This window comes from Nyctereutes procyonoides, unplaced genomic scaffold (genome assembly GCF_905146905.1).
Source record: "Nyctereutes procyonoides isolate TBG_1078 unplaced genomic scaffold, NYPRO_anot_genome, whole genome shotgun sequence".
In the NCBI taxonomy this organism is placed as follows: domain Eukaryota; kingdom Metazoa; phylum Chordata; class Mammalia; order Carnivora; family Canidae; genus Nyctereutes; species Nyctereutes procyonoides.
The window spans coordinates 16,380,001-16,397,644 of NW_026575136.1; the positions used below are offsets into that span (position 1 = coordinate 16,380,001).

At 43.2% G+C, this 17,644-nt stretch overlaps 1 protein-coding gene across 1 annotated transcript in view; it reads right to left on the bottom strand.

Annotated features, from left to right (window-relative positions):
• Positions 1 to 17,420, bottom strand: part of LOC129495433 (RNA-binding E3 ubiquitin-protein ligase MEX3C-like) — a gene marked incomplete at its 5' end in the record, with an annotated part of 19,231 nt that extends 1,811 nt beyond the window's left edge. The window contains 2 exons of the mRNA XM_055302911.1: positions 1 to 1,210; positions 16,802 to 17,420. The exon at positions 1 to 1,210 is cut by the window's left edge and continues 1,811 nt beyond it. Of these exons, the coding sequence (XP_055158886.1) occupies positions 1 to 1,210; positions 16,802 to 17,420 (1,829 nt within the window). The remainder of the gene's footprint in view (positions 1,211 to 16,801) is intronic.
• Between the last annotated feature and the right edge of the window lie 224 nt (positions 17,421 to 17,644).

Sequence of the window (17,644 nt, forward strand, 5' to 3'; positions counted from 1 at the left end):
ATTGCCTGAGTAACAGCTGTCTGGCAAACTGGACATGATGGCGTTCTCTTTTCACAGATCTTGTTGGCACATTCCATGCAGAAGAGGTTGTGGCCACATGGAACTAGGGCAGCAATAACTTCATTCTCAAAGCAAATCACACAATCGTGCTTTCGTCTGGATTCTGGAGGTGAGCTGGAGGTGGAACCACCATTGGAAGAGGAGTAACTATTGGTACCATTAGAAAAAGCAGGGATGTATATTGGAAGGCCAACATGGTTGCCTGTACTAGGTGGGTCGCTCCTAACCCTTCGAGCAAGTGGATGTTCAATGCTCTCAGGAAACGTAGGAGACAGACGAGGAGTAGATGGCTGACTTCCTCTACGTTGAGTCTTCATGTTACCAGAAGGGTCACTCCCAAAGCCAGAGAGTGGGTTAACTGGTTCAAACGGAGTCCAGATAGTTTGAGCAGATGTTGGTAAAGAGTCAAAGGCAGGAGAGTCAACTGCAAGATCTTCTGAGCCTACGGATGGTAGTGTATCTCCAAACCAAAAGTTTCCTGTGCTGAACGGGCTTGTGGGACTAAAGTCAGCCAGCCTATTACTTCCGAAGTAGGAATCTGTGGAACCACTTCCCAGAGAACTGGAACTATCATTTCGATAATTGGATATCATTCTTGCGCGGCTGGGAGGAACTGGATTGGAGGAGAGCCACGCAGAGCCAAGAGTGCCACCTTCAAAGCTTACATCGGTACCGTTGTAATGGAAATCATTTTCTTCATTGAGTTCGATATAGTTTCCCGTACGCATGGCAATATGCATTTCTATTTCTTCTCGTGCTCGGTCAACATTTTCAGGCATCCCTGTCACTTCAAAGACAGGCTCCTTATCTCTGCTTGGAGTTACTATGTACGTGTGGGTCTGCTGCTGAATTCTCTTAATAGTTGCTCCTTTGGGTCCAACTACCAATCCCACCACACGATAGGGGACCCTCACTTGAACGGTGGTTTGACCTGGCAGATTTGGACCACATGACAGCCCTCCCAGGGCAGGGCCATTTTTGTTTCGAGATGCACGGATCATGGAGAAGTGCTCTGCAGCTGAGAGAATCTCTCTTTTGGCCATGGCAACATCTTCTTTCCGTCCAGTGACAACAAAAATGGGCTCTTCACCACGAACAGGTGTCTTGATATACGTGTTTGTCTTGGCTCTCAGTGCTTTAATTTTACAACCTGTTAGAAAGAAAATATTTCATAAGAATCAACATTTATGTCAATAATATTAATAAAGACAAATCACAGAAAGCTCCTTTCAGGCTAAATGTATGCTTCTGGGCCGTTTTTTGTTTGTTTGTTTTTAGCTTTTTCTTTATCGTAAGATCTTTGTCCCTAGAGCATGAGAGCTATCCTGACTCCACAAATGCTTCCCCATCCCCAAGTAGACTTGTCTGCTGGCCTTCCAATTCGGAAGAGGCAGCACCTCTACTGGGAGATCTTAGAAGTCACACCTTAGGTTTCCCTTCTTGTTATCAGGCACTGCAAACCATGTCCAGAATCCTCTGCTACAAGCAAGCCAGACCATAGGCAAGTCTGACTTCCAGAATTATGTCAGTAATAACTAACTCCCTGGCAGGATGTTGGTGGCAAAGAAAAACCACTAATGCACATGGAAGACATTGAGCATCTACTGTCTCATTCAATCTAAACAATAAGCCCTCTAGGACTAGGTTACTTCACTCCTTTTATTCCTACGGAAAATGAAGCTTACGAAAACAGTTAAACCTACTCTCACTTCAATATCTATGGTCTTTTTGTCAGTCCGAGCAGCTCAAATTTCAGACTGCTCTAAGCAGTTAACAGACTTCCAGTATTTTAATGTTACTCTCTCCGCTAATAAACCTCATGATGAGCAAAGTGATCATGGTTCAAAGGTCATCTCACATCTGCTCCCATCAACTGAATTTGAGGCTAAGATATCCCCATATCTGGTTATACTAGTCGTACTCTTGCACTAACTAAATTAGGACATAAATCAGTGAAGTATGAATGCAAAAAGACACTGTACTTGTATGAAAATTAAGCTGATTATTTTTGAAAATTTCAATAAAAGGGTAGCCCTATGGGGCTCAGCTGGTTAAGTACTAAGACTTCAGCTCAGGTTAGGATCTCAGGGTCTTGGGATCAGCCCTGTGTTCAGCTCCATACTCAGTGGGGAGTCGGCCTCTGCCTTCGCCCATCCCCCAGCTCATGCTCTCTAAAATAAATAAAATCTTTTTTTTTTTTTTTAAAGAAAATCTCAATAGAGGTGTGTACCTTAAAGAAAAAAAAAAAAGTGGTCCTGAATTATGTATGCGTGAGACAACTGTTAAGGCCTGGGGTAAAAAACTAACAGAATGACTCTGCATCCACTGTAAAATTCTTGCTAAATTCAAAAGAAACATTGGAAATTGTATGGAACATGGGTATTAAATGTGATTTTATTAAAAGACTACTCAGACAAACCCGTTCTCAAAGAAAAGCCTTTGGCCCAAATCCTAAATGCATTTAAGTTAAAATATCTGAGATACATATTCATAACTATCCATAATTCTTTAACTTTTGACTGCAATCGCCTATTACCAGCACCAACTATGTGAGATTAGAGGGCTTCAAACTGTAACTTAAAATGTCTAATAGACAACTAAGGAATAGAATTCTGGGGTTATACTTTTCAAAGATCTTAATGTGAAGCTTGCTAGAATAGATCTGTTCTCATGAATATATCATGTTATTCTTAGGTTCCTCAAAATGAAGATGCCAGGTCCTCTTAAAGACACATGTCACACTTTGGGTGGTCTTTTTCTTAAAATGTTCCCCCTCCCCCCCATTTGCCCCCAATAAGTTAATAATCTATAAAAACTAAGTCTTCATATACATCATTTCTAACCTAACTGCGAGGCCCCTTGCCCCAGGTCTCGCCTCCAGTTTCATCTTACTCCAAACCACTTTCTGTATTCATTTTAGTCAAATGACAGTTTCGAAACAAAACAAGAGACCACTTCTTTGCATAAAGTATTTTAATGACTCCCTTTTACCACAAGGATACAGTCCAAACAATGTGGCACACAAGGCCCCTGTTTACCTGGGACCTGATTACCTCTCTTCCAGATGTATCTCTTCACTGCCCTCCTTTCCCCCTTCCTCACTTCTTAACTCTGCAGTGCTTCTACCGTATTAAACTCCTGTCCGGGGATCCCTGGGTGGCGCAGCGGTTTGGCGCCTGCCTTTGGCCCAGGGCGCGATCCTGGAGACCCGGGATCGAATCCCACGTCGGGCTCCCGGTGCATGGAGCCTGCTTCTCCCTCTGCCTGTGTCTCTGCCTCTCCCTCTCTCTCTGTGACTATCATAATTAAATAAAAAAAATAAAAAAAAATTAAACTCCTGTCCATGCTTCCTTGCTTCTAAGACTACAATCTTCCTTTGTCCTTGCCACTTCACGCCCACCTCTGTTCAATTCCTGCTGGCCATTCAGATTTTCGTTTAGATGTTTCATCCTCTGTGAAGTTCCTATCCCCCCAAGACTGCTTTGTGTGCCCTTCCTAAGCATTCCCAAACCACTGGGTGGTTGACTAGAAGTAGTATATGCCTCTGGGGGGCCCATACGACATGTGTTGAAACAAACATCAGTTTTCTGTATAAAGATACCGGGCCTTTCCTACACATCCTGCTTTGCATGTAAGTTTTTTTTTGCTGAGCTTTTCAAGACTTCCATATTTTGGCCCCATATTGCTAATGCAACCTTGTTGAAAGGAGTTGATTATGCTAATTCAATGATAACATATTCAACATAACTTTACTCAACGTACCACTGGACATTTGGATCTTAACCCATACCTGTTCCCTCTTCCAACAAACTGTTAAACTTACAAAGAAATGGCTTTTTTTCCCTCACTGCTGGATCGTAGGTACCTATCATGAAAACACTTTGAGAGTCAGGTTTACCCTAATCCAAAATTACATTTATTTGAGAAGACTTGGCGGGGAGCAGCTAAAAGCAAACTGCAAAGAAAGAATTAGTGCAGTAAATGGGTGAGATAAGAAGGGACAAGGGAACGGGGTGGTTGCAGGGCTATCAAGAAATTACTACAATGAGTTGAATTTATACTACTTTAAAGTTTTAAATATAAAGAATGCTAAGTTAAATCTATAATGAACTGCAAGAAGATTAAGTTGGTAGTGTAACTTTTGACTATAAGACAATGTTACTGCTTGTGTTCCACAAAGACAGTGAGTCAGAAGATGCAAGCAATAAAACTCTTATATCTACTTATTTATACAGACTGAATCTCTTAAGACTCTCAATTCAGCACAGAAGGGTGTTGCTTTGGGCTGTGAACTGAGAGCACTTCCAATTGGCCCAATTTATGACTGATGGAGAGCTGCCTAAGAAAGGCTAATGTGAATAAAAAACTAACTGTTCACCCTGTACATTCAGGGGAATTATTGTTATTATTCAGATACTCTGGGCTACAACTTAACAAGAAGGCAGTCTGTTGGCATCACATTTCTAAGGAAGAAGGTCCTGTTCATCCTGCAGAAAAACACCAGGCAATTTCTATATGGACAAAGGGAGAAATAACCAAAGGGTCTGGGGTTAGCCCCTCTCAACCCTTACTGACAGGGACCACTAGGAAAGCCTAATTAAGTAAACTTCTCCAAATACTTTTGAAACTATAAGCAACTGTGAGTTGCACCTTAGAATACTTGTTGTTTAATACTGAGCAGGTATTAAAAATCTGCCTAAAGGTACACAAAACACTATCTGGCCTATGGTCGGTACTAATAAAGAGGTGTTTAATAATTGGCTCAGTAGGAAGACAGAAGATGAACACTTTGAGCAGGAACCACTTCTGGGATAGGAGAGTAAGACAGGCCTATCCTGCCCCAAAGGACAGTGTGTGTAGGTTTTGCAGATCAGGGTAGAGGTAAGGGGAAGATTGCAAAGCCAACCCCTTTAAGCCACTACCAACAAAAAGAGAAGAATGTATTTGTTCGCTCTCCTAAATTTTTTAAGACTACAGTTTTAACACAGTATCTTCAATTCAGATTAGGAATACAGGAAATCTCATATTACTCATAGGATTGGTTCTATAGGAACATCAATCCATATTCTGAGTTTCAAACAACCAACACATGATTTCTAGAATACATATATTCTAAAGTTGGGAACAACTGGAATAGGGAGAGTTCTAAATAGGCAAAACACACTAAAGAAAAAACAAACTTGTTTTACTATTTTTCAGATGAAGAAGGTTAAAAAGCTTTTGAGTATTTTAGATTGAGTTTCAATTTGAAAAGTATAAGATAAAAGCCACCTGCGTGGCTCGGCGGTTGAGCACCTGCCTTGGGCTCAGGACATGATCCCGAGGTCCTGGGATCGAGTCCCGATAGGGCTCCCCGCAGGGAGCCTGCTTCTCCCTCTGCCTGTGTCTCTGCCTCTCTCCGTGTGTCTCTCATGAATAAAAATCTTAAGAAAAAAAAAAAGAGTCTAAGATATTTAAAAAATCATGGAAGAATTTATAATCTCAGAGTAGCCAAAACTCAGAAGCCAAAGAGTACAGATAAATTAGATTGCACTTTAAATTAAATTGCTGCATGGCAAAAGTCACTAAAAATGATGGGAAGAAATAATTATTTACAATAAACACCGAGAATGGCTATTTTCTCTCTTACACACACACCCCTGTCCTATGTATCAAAAGAGCAACCCCCCTTCATCCCCAATAGGTAAAAGAAACAGCTCACAGAAAAGAAAATATATAAATGGTTATGGACCATGAAAATTCCTATTTTCACATGAACTGAAGTATCTTTTTCCACCCATAAGATTATCAAATGTCAAAACAAATATCAAAACCAGAGCTAGTAAGAGCAGGGAAAAGGACCTCCATATTTAGCTGCTGAGAGTACAAACTGTCCGAGGGCACTTTATATTATTTATCAAAATTACAACTGCATGGATCCTTCTGCCCCTAAAATTTCACTCACAGAATCGATTCTGTAGAAATACTTGCACAGATGCAAAATGATCTTGGTATTATATTACTTGTTTGTACTGGTGTGCGGCCAGTACAGCTATAAAATGGTATACTATGCAGTCATAAAACTGGTTGACTTAGGGGGGACAAGGTAGGGGGGACACTTAATTTTCCTTTACACTCTAATTTTTAATAATTTTGAACCATACAAATACATTATTTTTTTCCCAAGAAATATAATTAAATCAGAAAACCTTTAAGAAAAGGACACATTTTACTAGACTTAGCACATCAATTACACAATGGCTAGTACTGACATTATTTTAAATTGTCTGAACAGCAGAGCAAATGATACCATAACTTCAAATCTGAATAAGGCTTTTTAATTCTAAGAGGTGAGAACTAACAATTGTTTTCTTATAACTACAGACAAAAACCAACACGTGTCAAGCTGTGCACCAGAATGTGTAGATGTTAAGAACTAGGATAGCACTAACTTTCATAGTTGTAATTTTATTTTGATTTGGAAGTAAATCCCCCAGATAAAAAAGTCTCCAACTTACCCCTGGTATAAGAATCCATTTCCTCTTTCTAGATCACTGTGGCTAGAGCTGTGTTTTGCCTTAAAACCCATCAGCTGCAGCTAGAATTATTGTCCTCGCACTCCCTGGTACAGCAAAGGTCCCGTCTTACTTTCCAGAGTAAAGAGAACCTCTTCTACCAGATGCCTCAGCTACCAAGGGGGAGAGGAATTAAAAGGAAGAAAAGGAACTGATCAGATGGGATCTTCAGTGTTTTTCAAACAGAGGGTCATAGTATCAATTTAGTAAGGCTGCAACCAACATTTAAAAAGAAAAAAAAATGCAAAATTCAACATGTTCCAAGTATTTCAGTAAAATATGTGTACCAAGGGCTGCAAAGCCAAATATTCTTTTGGTGGAGGATGGGGTGGTGGTATCACAAAAAAGTTTTAAAGTAGTAGAGAGACGTACTGTGCTCAGGCTAGCCGGACAGAAAGCAAACAATCCACAGGGTGTGACCTGCCCATGGAGACCTCAAGGCAAGAAAATAGGAAGCCTCTAGGAGGCAGAAGGAAAATGGAAGGCTTAATCCAGGAATATTTTCCTATTATTTAATTGTGCTTACTATCTGTTTTAGTTTTCTAATGCTGCCCTAACAAGTTACCATGCACAGTGGCTTCAGCGTCAGGCAAGAGTTTAAATTCCATCTTGTAGGTACAAAGAATCTGTTTTATGTTTTTTAAAGATAGAAGCCCCAAATGTTAAGGGAAGTGCTGCTGATTTTTGACAGAGTACTCGGTTTTCCAGAAATCCACTGTATTTTCTATTCACTTCATAAATTGCATATATCCTACGTGTATAAGGCAGTTGGAGAAAGTTAAAACCCTTACAAACACCAAAGTTGCATTTTATGTATATTTTCACTTTGTGTCATCCTTGGCACATACTTTTCTTCAAAAGTTCCCCCTAGGATATCAGTGTGTGCGTGCACACACGCGCACACACACAGTTTGAGGAAGAAGGGGGGAGTGAACACTCTCTGAGTAGCTCTTTACCTTTGAGAAAATTAGAACTCCTTGGCTTGACGTTAAAATCTTCCCCTAACCATCCCTTTCCCAGCAAGTAGCCATAACCTACCTTCTTCCAGACTTTACTGTCTCCTAAACACGTCTTGTTCCTCTTTTGTATCTGCTCAGATATTTCCCTAAGTAACATGCAGAACCCTCCTGGTGCTTCCTCTCTGCACCTTATAGCTTCTGAGTAACAAGGATGGCCTTTTTGGAAGAGGAGGCTGTTTATGTGAAGGGCTCCATGAACTCAAGAATAGTACAAAGGTAAGGACTCATTATTACAGCTACCACATATGAAACCTTCCAAGGCACAGTTTAAAGCAAACAATGGAAGAAGCAGAAAACATGTTCTGCAGGCCTGGGTTCTAATCTATCACCAGTTACTCCTGGTTTCCATGTTCGGTCATTCAACCTCTAGGTCCTTCCCGAGGCTTACATTTTCTGACCAAGTCCCTCTTCTCCTAGGAACTACGGTCACTTCTTTTTTGGTCTTAAAAGCATTTGGGACAATCGGATACTACCTTATTTCACACACACACACACACACACACACACACACACACACACACACACACACACCTATTCTTCCCCTTCTCAAGGAAAGGTAGGTTGAGTAATGGCTGGGATCACAGACTTTGGCATCGCTAACCCGCGTTGTGAACTTTAGCAGGTCACTAAACCTTATCTCTCCTTCATGGGTGAGGAACTATGATTAAAGACACTTCTCTCACTTGGTTTTTTTGCGAGGAAGGATTAAGTGAAATCATGTATTAAAAATGCTATTACAATGCCCATTACTCAAGTAGGTGTGTCTCAGTAAGGGGTAACTTTTTAGACTACCCAACCAGTCCCCAAGACACTTTTTCAAGTATCTCCTGAGTAAAATGATCCAATACCCTTAGCTTTGAAGTAATACAAATTTGTAGCACAGTTTTCAGTTTCCCAAACTCTTCTAGATATATTCTAATTATCATAATTGTGTTTTAAGCAGGGAAGGAAAAAGCTTAACTGAATTGGTTAAGCTCTCCCAGCTGGAAAGTCATATCTAAAACCCATGTTGTCCTAATAACCTCAAACTCCTCTTATTACTCCATACTGTATTTCTCTAAAAGCACTAAAGAAGAGTATTATTTCGTGTTCCACGATATATCAGAATTAGCGAAGGAGGTCCTTTTCCTCATGGGATAGTCTAGACACACTACTCAAGAACTCCTTTAACTTTTCAGGGACTCAATTTCAGTATTATATCTTCAAAGACTGATGAATAGCAGCTAAATCCCAATAAGAGAGTGTTTTTTATACACATAAACTTAACTGAATGTTTAAAGAAACTGTTTAGATTAGCCTAACTATTCATAAATGCACAATATATTTTAGAAGTAATAGCTTTCCTTTCTAGGGTTCAAGTGTCCTTGGAGCTCTTCTAATCTAAATCCTCTGAAATCTTTTGTGAAGAATACATTCTATTATAGATTAACTGACAGCACTTCATACAGCTTCATTTACGTGATTTTGGTTTTGTTATTATCAGTATTCATATTGATCTCTAATGTCTTAAATGAAGTACATGTCTACTGCCCTTAAAGTCAATTTTAGGTTGACTGGCTCCTTATGTAAAGGGTTGGGGATAAAGGCAAGAGAGCAGAAAACTCCAATTACCACAATATGGAAACTAAGACAGTAATAGTAAAATGGCAAGTCTAATCCAATAATCCATTTCAATAAAATAAATAGTATTTACTTTGCTTCAAGTTACTTTAACTGACATCACGGATGCAAACATGATTAAGATTCAGTGCTGTCCTCATGGACTTGTATCAACTCCAAGCACCAGAAGGAACTGATGTCTATACATGTTTATGCACAGATATCAATCTCTTATTTCCTTTTCTTATATTGTTGGCGGTGTTCCAACCTTCTATATCCTTGCTGAACTTTCGTCTGCTTGTTCTACCGCTTGAAGACAGGAGTGTTGAAGTCTCCAATTCTATTACCTTGAGGTGCTAGGTAAGTTACTTATATCCCCATAGATCTGTTTCCTTATCTGTATGGTGGGAACGCGAACAGATCAATGAGGTAATACACGGTCTCACACTTGAAGGTTTATCATTAAAAAAAAAAAAAATCAAACAATTTTCACTTAGACAGGAGGACTGAAACCGTTAATAAAAGGCTCATATTTGGCCTTTCACTGAAGCTGAAACACCTGGAAGAGGATGTAAACTAGAGATGAGAAAGGCAGAATAGTTTTCCTAACTGGGGATTTTAAAATCAGGTTCATGTCCTGTAAAGGATGTTAACAGAAACCTTAGAATGACTTCTGTCTGGGTACCACAGAATAGAATCAGATTCATTTGTAAACTTTAAAAAGTATACTGAGGATCATTTAGTTAATGGTATGCCCTGGGAAAACTTAATAAGGTGACAATTTTTAGTTTCAGTTGGCATTTGCTCAGACTATATATCTGGCAGTAAACAAATTTATAAACTATCCTACCTCGCATATGTCATTTATCCTTATACTTTCAATTGTGCCATGAATCTGTACTAATGACATCTCAAACTTGATCCCCTGAACAAATGGGGGGGGGGGGGAGTAAGCAGGGGCCAGGAAGAACAAGGAGATGGAAAAGATTTTTTCCCCCCAAAAGAACAGAGACTCTGCAAGGTTAAGTGATTTGCCCAAAGTCACAGGAAACAAATGGTGAAACCAATGCTCTAACAAGTTTTCTAACTCCAAGTTCCAGTGTCCTTTTCTACAGTATACTATAAAATGGTACTGATGGAAAGATAGAAGTCAAAGGCAAGAAGAATGGTACTGAAAAAAGGAACAGTAATAAGGTCAGCCCAAAATGCAAAAACTTTTACAATACTTTCCCTTCTGGGAAATGTTTTAGTTGTTTGGAACCATTCCCTCCCCACTCTCTTCCAACCATGTTCAAAAAAGACCAACTACTTCATGCTGATCTTCAACTATACCTGCAGTTTTCATTCAAAAATTTTTCATTTCAACTCCTAGTCTTATTATTCCACGATACAACTTTAATTGTAGTCAAATCAGGCTTCCCTGCATACAATGAATTTGTTTTTGCTTACTGGACAAAGGCAACAAACCATGCTCACATGAATTGTTCCTAAATCCCAAACACTCGCATCAAAGAGGCGCTAACGTTCTGGAGTGGCATTTAAAATTCTCACAATCAGTCATGGAATAAAGACTCGATCTAACCCAACAGCATTAAGCTGTGCATACAATCAATTTAGTATAGCTGGGCTTGGTAATACTAATACTATAAAATTATTTTAAAGGTTTAAATACCACATTTAATATTTGAAGATGTCCATATGGTACCCAATAGTGACATGGGGGAAAAGTTAAAAGGAAACCCACAAATTATGGTAAATAAACCATCTGGGAGGTGTTAAGATGCAGTTAAAAAAAAAAAAAAAAGAAAACTATCACTTTAGAATCACCTGAAGATCGGTGGGGTTTTAAAATAGATTTTTCCATAATTTATCTGGAGTTTCCTAAAGGAGATTTGTTTTTTTTTCTAAAGGAGTTTTTAAACTTCAAATGCACTTACCTATCTAGTATCTTATGAACATTATTTCCTATTTTTTTCTCTTGGGAGTTCAACTTTAAATTACAAATTCTACATGGCATACACTACATTAAAAATTCTGTAATAATCCCTTTGATCATAAAATAATACTGTGGTAGTCATCATGGCTGTTCATGAATATTCTGTCTGGCTCTCTTCGGTGGGCACACGGTTGTAATGGACTTTCTCACCTACCTGAAGTTAGGTGTGGCCAGATGACTTGCTATGATTAATGAAATACGAACAAACGTAATTATTACTTCTGGATCTAACACTTAAAGACCAGCGTATCCTATGCCAGGGTCTCTTAACCCGCTGCATGTGGGAAGAGCAGCCCACACTTGGGAGTGCTGGCCACTGCACTGGCCCATGTCCCTGAATGACTGAAATGAGCAGAGCCCCAGTGAATAATAAACCTTTACTGTATTAATACTGAGATGTTGGGCTTTGTTATCACAACATAATTTAGACCTATCTGGACAGAAATGCCATGTAGCCAGCAGGCATTCAGACATCAGTTGGGTCTAGCTCTTTCACGTTAGAAGAATATAACGTGTGAAACTGCTAAAGCCAAGAAAGGTAAATAAGATTAGAGAGTTGTTCAACCTAATTTCAGATTAAACTTACAAAAATATGTGCTTATCACTTAAAAGTTTCATGTGTTTCAATTTATTTGTGTATCATTCAGTGTCTAGAGGTATAAGATAAAATTACACCCAGCTGAGGAGGTATTTGAAGTCTAGGGAGTTTAAGTGACTTGTCCAAGATCACAAAGTGAGTTACTGGCACAGAGTAATCAAATTTAGAAACTTTAATTTCTGATTGCTGGCTCTCTCCACAGCTGAGCAGAGACTGTTATGGGAATTTGGGGGTAGTTTTTATATTAAAACATACATCCTGAAACATTTTTGTATTCAGTTTAAGACAAAAGTGTTGTTAAATCCTTCAATATGTACAAATACCAAATTCATTCAAAACCATATCCACAAAATATTAACCACTATCACTAAATGCTAACCTTCCCTTGAAAACTTAAGATGTAAGAAGAGCTACCCAGAATTCCAACCATAAACTTTGTTGAAAAATTTCTAACAGAAATCTGTAACAGAAGTGTTACTCTTCTCAAGTACTTGACCAACACCCTTAAATCACTTTATTTTCCATTTCCTCCAAGTGAATCAAAATAGTTTATTAGCTGAATAAGGCAGGAAGAACAGGCAGCAGATTCCGCGCCCATTTACAAAACAATAATTGACCCTTTCCCAGTGGTCCCAGGGCTAATACATACTATTATCAACTAAATTTAAAATTTAAAGCCTAGAAGTTACAGTATCTGTTTTTTTAAAACTAGCTTGAATATAACACAACTTAACTTTCTGAACTATAAACGGCAGGGAATCTTTAGTTAGGCATAGGAGAATGAGAATATTAGAATGATAACTGTGTCTTCTGGGTAGTAGAGACATCAAAATTTTATTAAGTAAATTAATTTGGATAGTGAAGACATTTTAAGTTATCCATACTAGAAATATAGTATCCCAAAGCTCATGATTAAGGCAGAAGTTAACCCAAATACTATTAATCTTCCCGAGCAGAACGCTTGAATACAGAGGCAGTAACTTAAATCTTTGATGTCAAACAAACTGATGTAAAAATCCAAGTTCCATTTTTGAAGAGGGTATCTTTCCAACCTCCAGTTTCTACATCTGTAAAATGGGGATAACGGCCTCGCAAGATTGTAGCACCTGGCAAAGACAAAGCCAACAATCCCGCCTCCTTCATAAAAAAAAGACATTGTATTTTAGCATTGTTCTGAAACAGTTTGTCCTTATGAAATGCGTATTTCTTCTTGAATAGGAAATTTAGGTATGCCAAGACCAAAGTTTCTCTTTTTCTCCTGGACAAACATACACAAAGTAGCATCCACCTTATTTCAGTTATGTTAAAACCTGAAGAGTGGTTCTACCTTCACAAAACTGGGGAAAATTGTCAAAAGGATGCATTTATGACAACTTGAAACACTATAACATATTCATTATTTATTTAATTTTTCTGAAAAAAGACTTTATTTACTCATGGGGGGGGGGCAGAGACACAGGCAGAGGGAGAAGCAGGCTCCATGCAGGGAGCCCGACTGGGACTCGATCCTGGGACCCCAGGGTCATGCCCTGGGCCAAAGGCAGACAGATGCTCAACTGCTTAGCCGCCCAGGCGTCCCCATAGTCCTTACTTAAAAAGTGAAGATATACACAAACTCTGGGAATTAGTGGAAACAGAATAGTTCAATAAAGAAGAAAACAATCTCCAAAGCGGTCTAGCTCAGTGATAGTCAAAGTAGGGTATAAGAAATTCCCTGGAGTGCAGGGAGAAAAAAAAAATAGAACTCCAATTTCCATTTTTACCTCATTCTCTAAATTTCTGACATGTTTTATAGTGCATACTTATTATTTATACATATTCAGACATTGAGAATACAAGCTTAATTTTTTTTGACAGGGTGTACACTAAAAAATGCTGGAGATGACTTTTCCAAACTGTGAAACTAGAGAACACATGCATAAATTCACTAATGAAAATCGTTGAAGACCCACGTTAAGCTTAAACACTAACAGAAAACCCGGAGTTACAAGTTTTTTACAACAACTAAATTTATAACATTCAATACTTACTTAAAATGTAGTTAAGAATAGGTATAGAGTTCTACTTTAATTTGCTTTTTAGTCCAGCTGGATTACCAATGACTGCACAAAGCAGAACAAAGTCCATTGCCTTAAATTAAATCTGCTATTAACCACTGTGAATGTGTCTTGCAGGTAGTACACTTAACAAAAATTAAGTCTTAAGTCTGTCATCAGGTTCACCCTCAATGTCTATATTCTAAAACTTCTTTGATCATACAAAAGCCTTTCCTAGCTTTATTTTACAGGATGGTTGGTTTCAATGAGATGCAAAGCCTAAAAGACGGGGCCAATTTAACATTTGGAAATGGCCATACGCTCCTGGGGAGTACAAATATGAGGTCAACACTGCCAACTTTCAACACTATCAAAAGCAGTGGTTTGTTTTTTTGAAAGACACTGGAACCAGAGACCATCTACATGAGTTCTAGCCTATATGACTCAGAATTCCATTTGTCCTACCCTTTGCTTCAGAGCTGAAGTCAGAAATGTCTCCATCTGTGTCATAATTATTTCCAAAGCCAATTAAGAGATGGCAAACAGAAAATTATGACTTCAGGTAATGAATAAAATGGCAAGAACGGATAATTGTTTAGAATGAACATTTAGTTCACCCAAAGCAGACAAGTAAATTGAGTGATTTGCTTTGTTTATTCACTTAGAGAAAAGACAAATCATTACACTTTAAAAGAATGCAGGGGTGCCTGGGTGGCTCAGTCAGTTACACATCAGATTCTTGGTTTCAGCTCAGGTCACGATCTTGTGGTCGAGGGACTGAGCCCCACATTGGGCTCCACGCCCAGTGTGCAGTCCGCTCCCGATTTCTTCCTCCTTCCCCTCTGCCCCTCCCCACTAGTGCAGGCGCTCTCTCCCTCAAATAAATATATGAAATCTTTAAAAACAAAAAACAAAAGGGTGCAAACATGGTAAGTTGCCTCGTTCTCCATAGGAGTGGGAAAGCCCTTTACAGATTTTATTATGGTGCTTGCTGCTGAGGGGTAGAGGTAGCAAAGGGGTCAATGATCCCACTAGAGGTAGGAAAAGGGGTGTTAAGACCTTTTTCTGGTCTTAAGAGAGGATAGAAGATGATGACATGCTTTTAACAGTACTGTCAACTCTAGGAAATATTAAGTGTAAGAGGAGTAGTCAGCAATTTGTCTACATGTCCTAAGACATAAATAGAACCACATTTCCTTATTAACCAATAAGTACAGCCCAATAAGCACAGCAAAACTAAAGACTTTATCTCATTTGCTATTAAATACATTATAAAATATTATCTTAATAGTTTGTACAAAATAAAAACTCAAAATGAATTCAGTTTAAATAATGCATTTGTATAAAAAAGACAACAGTTTGTGTAAATAGGGACCATTTTTTCGTGCTTTTAAGAGTACAATACAGATACGGACAAAAGTTTGCATTAAACTAAATATACAAAAGATTTCATTATCTTGTCCCTCAGGCAAACTGAAGTCAATGTTCTTTTCTTTTGTTACCATCAACTGGCACCACAAGCAACCTGTGCCCAGGAAGTGCCCTCCTAGTATGGCATTAAGGGTCTTTCATACTCAAGCCTGAACGCACACATTCCCAGCCCCTTTCCACCACACCCCTTCGAAGACCCCAAGCGCCTAAATAAATAAATAAATAAAACCCCACTTTCTAATTAGAGCTAGAGACCAATCCTCACATTGTTCCCGGGTCATTCTTTGTCTCCATTTGTTAAAGTCCCTGCAGGGTCGGTGTCCTCACAGGTAGGGCTGTCACCTACTACACAGAGTGCCATTAACCGCACGTTAGTTTGATTAAACTTTGGTTTCTTAAGGGCAGCAAGTTTGTGTGAATCGACCTCACATTTCCAACTCCCATAAACTCAACACCTGGCAAAATAGAAGCTTGAAACCTAGCAATTCCTTAATGCTCTTAACCGAATGGCCAACTCATCCTGGACTTGTAGGTGGGGGCGGTACGGCTTCATCCCCCGTAAGGTGAAACAGCGCTCTCAAGCATCGCAAAAACACCCTCCCCCCTCCCCAAACAGGCCCAAATAAAACAAACAAAAACGCAAGGCATCTGAGTCTTCTTTACCAAACTACCGGAATAAACGGTCGGTGGAAGGGTCCCAGCTTCGCGGGGTGCCTGGAGCAGCAGTCCTCGGCAGTCTGTGTCCTTTACCCAGAGTGCAGACGGGGTTTTCGGATTAAGATCCCAGAGGCGAGCACGGAGCGCAGGGCGAAGCGCGGCCCCAGCGCGCGCACAGGCCTCTCGCTGCCCGCCCAGCGCTTACACCGCCCGGGGCGGGGGCGGGGGCGGGGGGGAGGTCACCCCGGCGGCAGCGCCGTCGCGGCCCCACTCGCCCCGAGAGCCCCGCACCTGCCCGTGGGGAGGCCGCGGGGGCTGCTCTCCGCCCGGCCCTGGGGTCGGGCGCGGGGCACAGGGCCTCCCCCCGCGCACACCGCACAGCCGCTCCGGGAGCCCCAGACACAGGTCCTTTGTCTGGACCACGTGGGAGGAGTCTGCGCGCAGCGCCGAGGATTCGCCGAGGCCGTGTGAGCGCGCCCGGAGGCTCGGCTCCGTTACGGTGCCGGCCGCTGTCCCGGCGTCGGGGGCGCGGAGGGCGGGGAGGGCGGGGAGGGCGGGGAGGCCGCGTGCCCCGGGGCGCACCTGCGCGGCCGCAGCATCCACCCCTGCTGCGGGGCGGGCCGCGCCAACTCCTGCCCCCGGGGCGCCGGCCCCGCCCGGCCGGGGATGCGCGGCTCGGGATGCGCGGGGCTCCGGCAGGGTAACCCGGGCTGCCCCCGCGCTGCCCCGCAGGGTGACCCGGGCTGCCCCCGCGCTGCCCCGCAGGGTGTCCCGAGCTGCCCCCGGGCTGCCCCGCAGAGTGACCCGGGCTGCCCCGCAGCCCCGCCGCCCGCGCCCCCCGCGGCACTCACCCTGGCGCCCGACGATCTCGGCGACGTGCTCGGAGCTGGGCACCGGGACGCACTCGGTGGTGTTGACGCTCTTCCTCCGCAGCAGGGCCGCCTGCTCCCCGTTGAGGGCCGCCGCGCCGCAGCCGCCGGGCCCGTAGGCGTGGGACAGCACGGCCGCCATCATGGCCGGGGCGGCCGCGTCCCCGTACAGCGCCCCCGCCGCGTCCCGGGCGTCGAAGCCGGCGGCGGGCAGCAGCACCGGCCCCAGGGGCCCGCCCGGCAGCGGCGGCGGCGGCGAGTGCGGGGCGGCGGGCGGCGACAGCAGCAGCAGCGGCGGCCGGGGCTCGTCGGCGTCGTCGGGCTCGTCGGCGTCCGGCCCCGCCCGCCCCGGCCCCGGCCCCGGCCCCGGCCCCCGCTGCCCGGCCCCGTCCCCGGCCCCGGCCCCGTCCGCGTCCCCGGCCCCGTCCGCGTCCCGGTCCAGCGCGGCCTCCGGGGCCCCGGGCCTGCGGGGCGGGGCGCGCTCCTCCGCGGCCGGGGCGGCGCTGCCGGGCTCGGCGGGGCCGGGGTCGTCGAGGCCTAGCGCGGCCAGGCGCCCCCGCAGCAGCGGCGCGGCCCCGGCGGGCTCGGGCTCGGGCTCGGGCGCGGGCTCGGGCTCGGGCGCGGGCGCGGGCTCGGGCGCGGCGGGCGGGGGCAGGGGCGCCAGGGCCGCGGAGCTGCCGCTCGGCATGGCGGCGCGCGGGCGGCGGTCAGGCGCGGCGGGCGGCGGGGCCCATGGCGGGCGCGCTGGCGGCGGGGCGGGCGGCGGGCGGCGGGGCGGACCCCGGGGCCGCGGCGCGCCAGGGCCGCCCGGAGCCTGCAGACGGC